This window comes from Lasioglossum baleicum, chromosome 19 (genome assembly GCF_051020765.1).
Source record: "Lasioglossum baleicum chromosome 19, iyLasBale1, whole genome shotgun sequence".
In the NCBI taxonomy this organism is placed as follows: domain Eukaryota; kingdom Metazoa; phylum Arthropoda; class Insecta; order Hymenoptera; family Halictidae; genus Lasioglossum; species Lasioglossum baleicum.
Genome location: NC_134947.1, coordinates 412,951 through 417,184, shown reverse-complemented (window position 1 = coordinate 417,184; position 4,234 = coordinate 412,951). Strand labels below are relative to the sequence as shown.

Here is a 4,234-nt window from a genome sequence, read left to right as displayed (position 1 = left end):
ACTACGACGAAAGCGTGTGCGGGCAACTGTGCGTAAAATTTCTCCGCGAGTCGTAAAGATGCACGCGAAAAAGTCATTCACGTTCACGTTGTCGGGAAGAAGCAGCGTACTGTCGTCTCAGCACTTTCCACCTATAAATCTAGGCAACGATGAATACGAGCTGGGATTGCTCGATTTGCAAACTTATTACACGATACCGAACATCAGCGCTAGCATCGGTAACAATCTATTCTACTTCGGCGACAGAGACGAAGAGATCATCATCCCCGACGGCTCGTACGAATTGGAAGCGATCAACGCGTACTTGAGGCATGAAATACGCACGCGATATCCTCTCAAAGATGCCGATAACGAATATCCGCTGGTCCTGCGAGCTAACAACAACACCATGAAAAGTGAAATTATCAGCAAATTTCGGATAAACTTTGCGCAGCCTCACAGCGTGGGGTCCATCCTGGGATTTTCCACGCACCGCGTTTTATCGCCGAACACGTGGCACGCATCGAACGCGCCTGTGAATATCATTAACGTGAACATCATTCGAGTAGAATGTAACGTAACCACCGGATCGTACGACAACGGCAAACTCGTTCACGCGATACACGAGTTCGCCCCAAAAGTACCGCCGGGGTATAAATTGTCCGAAACGCCTGCGCGAGTCATTTACCTTCCAATCGTTGTGCGAGCAATCGATGATTTAACGATTCGCATCGTGGACCAAGCCGGACGTTTGATCGTTTTCCGCGGTGAAGAAATCACGGTACGACTACACGTGCGACGAAGCAATGTTAATTCATAACAATACGACCTTGAAGAATAACACGTCAATTCATAAGAAACTGAACGAGTGTAAAAAACTGACTGCGAAAAACGTAGAGTATCTGAAATCATTGGGATTCATTGTTAAAAACAAGTGAGAGAGGAAAAAAGTGTTTTTTTCACCATGTTCGAGGACATTTTGAACATCTCCGAAGCGCCGATCTTCGACAATCGAATAACGAAGATCGAGCTGCACACATACAACCCGTATGCCAACACAACGTTTGAAAACAACGATGAGATACGCATACCAATTCAACAGCAAGACTTGTACACGCTCCCGTGCAGAAGCTTCCTATACGTCGAGGGAAAATTTAGTTTGCCTGGGAAACTTGAATTACCAACGGGATCGCAAATCGAATCGGCGATCCTTGACACAGCGGCTCTCGATAACAATGCCGTTGCGTTTATGTTCGAGGAAATACGCTACGAACTGAACGGCGTTGAAATCGATCGATCCAGAAATCCTGGAACTACAACGACTCTGAAGAACTACGTGAGCCTGTCCACGACGCGAAGCAACGCGTTGTCCAACGCGGGCTGGACGCATAACAACGAGACGCAGAGGGAAACCGCAACAACCACAGCGGCGATAAACTTCAACTTTTGCGTACCTATGAGCATGTTATTGGGCTTCTGCGAAGACTACAAACGCGGTGTAATTAACGCCCGCCACGAATTGATTTTAATTCCCTCGCGTACCAACACAAACGCGTTGTTCAGTTCCTCCGAAAATGCGAAACCCGTTCTGGATCTGTACAAAATTCAATGGCGAATGCCGCACGTCATGTTGGATGAAATACATAAGCTGTCGATGTTACGTATTCTGGACAACGACAAGCCGATCGATATGAGCTTCCGATCATGGGAACTGTACGAGTATCCTCTGCTCCAGGCGACTACGAAGCATACATGGGCCATAAAAACAGCTCCGCAAATGTAAAAACCGCGATACGTGATATTCGCTTTACAAACCGCGCGAAAGAATAATTTAGCGAAAACGGCTACGCAATTCGATCATTGCGCATTAGCCAATATTCGGCTCTACTTGAATTCGGAAACCTATCCGTACGATGATCTAAATGTTGATTTCTAAAAAGACAAATACGCGTTGCTCTACGATATGTATACAAAATTCCAAGAATCATACTATGGAAACGGCGAGGCGCTACTCGACGTCATAGATTTCCCGAAATACGGCCCGTTCATCGTTCTCGATTGTTCTCAACAAAACGAAGCGCTGAAAAATGCCACGATCGACGTGCGAATCGAATTCGAATGTCGAACCAACGTTGCCCCCTCGACAACCGCATACTGTTTGATGATACACGACTGCATCGTGGAGTACAATCCATTGACGAACATTGTGCGAAAAATTATTTAAACTACCATTAGCAATATTTAAATTGAATAAAATAATGGGAAAATAAAATAAAACAATGGAAAAAAATCTTTTTATTAATCGAATAAAATAAACGAAATCTCCTCCTCCTCCATATTTTATTTTCGCAGCGATAAGTATAGTGGTAGGGTATTATATATACTATAGATTACTCTCTCCCGCAGTCGTCGTTATTCAGCGAACGTGTGATCTTCGTTCCATTTCACGGTAAGTGCAATTTTTATTTTATACAGAAATCAATCATTGGTTGGAAACATCTTTTTTTATTTAGATGGCTCAAATCACTCAAATCATTGACATGGATGGATTTATTGGGAAGAAAAAATTTTTATGCAAAGAATTAGCCATTATCAATGTTTACGACGGCTGGTTCGAACTCGCTGAATTTCGTTTGGGAATAAACTTTCGTAGTTTATCCGATGCTGACAAAAAGTCGGTACGGTACGTAAGCAATTTTGTACACGGGATTCCATTTATCGATTTCGGCTATGAAAAATATCAACAGAACGATGTGTTCGATGTTATACGCAATTTTGTGCGCGATCACGCGAATCCCGTCGTAGCGTACAAAGGCGGGAGTTTCGAGAGAGACATCCTTCGAAAATTAGAAATAAACTCGATAAATTTGGAAAATTTAGTATGTCCCCAAAATACGATGTATTAGTCCACGATCCCATGTACCGAACTGCTCACGTACCGTGTCAACTTCACTGTTGGACAAAACGCTCTTCAAAACCGCACCATTGCTGTCTGCGCGAAGTGCAAACATTTCGATCATGGCTAAACAATTATATAAAAACGTAACTCACTACTTTCACCAGTGTTTTAAAAAAAAAAAATTGATTGCGATACCGGACGCCACACCTGATTTACGTCTCGAGCGCGACAGACTCCGAACTTTCCATTCATGGCGTTATTCGCACATCGTCAAACCTGAAGATCTCGCAGCCGCAGGATTTTTCTCCTTGTGCGATGAAGATCTCGTCAAATGCTTCGAATGTGGCATAATGCTGCATCGATGGAAAGATGGTGACGTTCCCATGAATGAGCATCGCATCTGGTCTAGATGCTGCAAATACGTTCACGGGGCGAACTGCAGTAACGTGCCGATCGGAGCTAACCCCAGCGCAATAACGCCACAACCGAGAGGGATAGACGTGTGCGGATACCAGGTAAAAAAATTTTTTTAAAGAAAATGAATATTTATTTATATAAACTCTCGTCAACGAGCACGCAACGCGGCTCCACTGGTACCATTATACACAACATGATCGCGAACTAAAATGCATTTTTTTTGGGCGTCACCTCCTTTTTAAACACCGGTAGAAAACGCGAGATTAAATGAGGAAGGAAATGCAGAACCATAAGAGAAAGATCGCTATCATAGAACCTCTCTTACTGTTTTATGAAACAGCGCGATAATTACGCTGAATCTCTCTTACAGCTTCACGAAACAGCGGTTTAGATTTTAAGCACCATTAAAAACGTAAGATTAAATTCGGAAGGAAAACCATAAGAGAAAGATCGCTACAATAGAACCTCTCTCTGTTTTATAAAACAGCACGATAATTGCGTCGGATCTCTCTCTCTCTCTTACAGTTTTAACTTGGTAGAAGTAATAATCAGAGGATACCTCTTCTATAATCATATACTCCCAAGAGAAAGAAAGTCTACACCAATTCTGGACCAGGGTGGTCCCCCCCGGTTTTTTAATAGAAATACCTCTTCTACAATCATATGCTCCTAAGAGAAATAGAAGTCTCTCTCTCTCTCTTTCCCGGCAAGACAGGATATAATCCTCACCGAAAATGATAAGAAAAAATTTGCTCGACATAATATTGCAACGACTTAAGAATAGTAATTAGGTCTGGAAAAAGATAAAGAAAACCACAAGGACGATGACCCGCCGAACGGTCCTTGCAAGACCCCACCCAAAAGATTGTTTGAATATTCTGTGACAACACGGTGTTTTAGAATCCAGGTCGATTTGGTAATTCGAATCGATACCGGGAC

The 4,234-nt window shown here is 43.0% G+C and overlaps 1 protein-coding gene across 1 annotated transcript; it reads left to right on the top strand.

Moving 5' to 3' along the window:
• Positions 1-943: 943 nt before the first annotated feature.
• On the top strand, positions 944-1,762 carry LOC143218548 (uncharacterized). The gene has a single exon (XM_076443776.1). It carries the CDS (start codon positions 944-946, stop codon positions 1,760-1,762), a length of 819 nt encoding a protein of 272 aa, XP_076299891.1.
• The last annotated feature ends 2,472 nt before the right edge of the window (positions 1,763-4,234 follow it).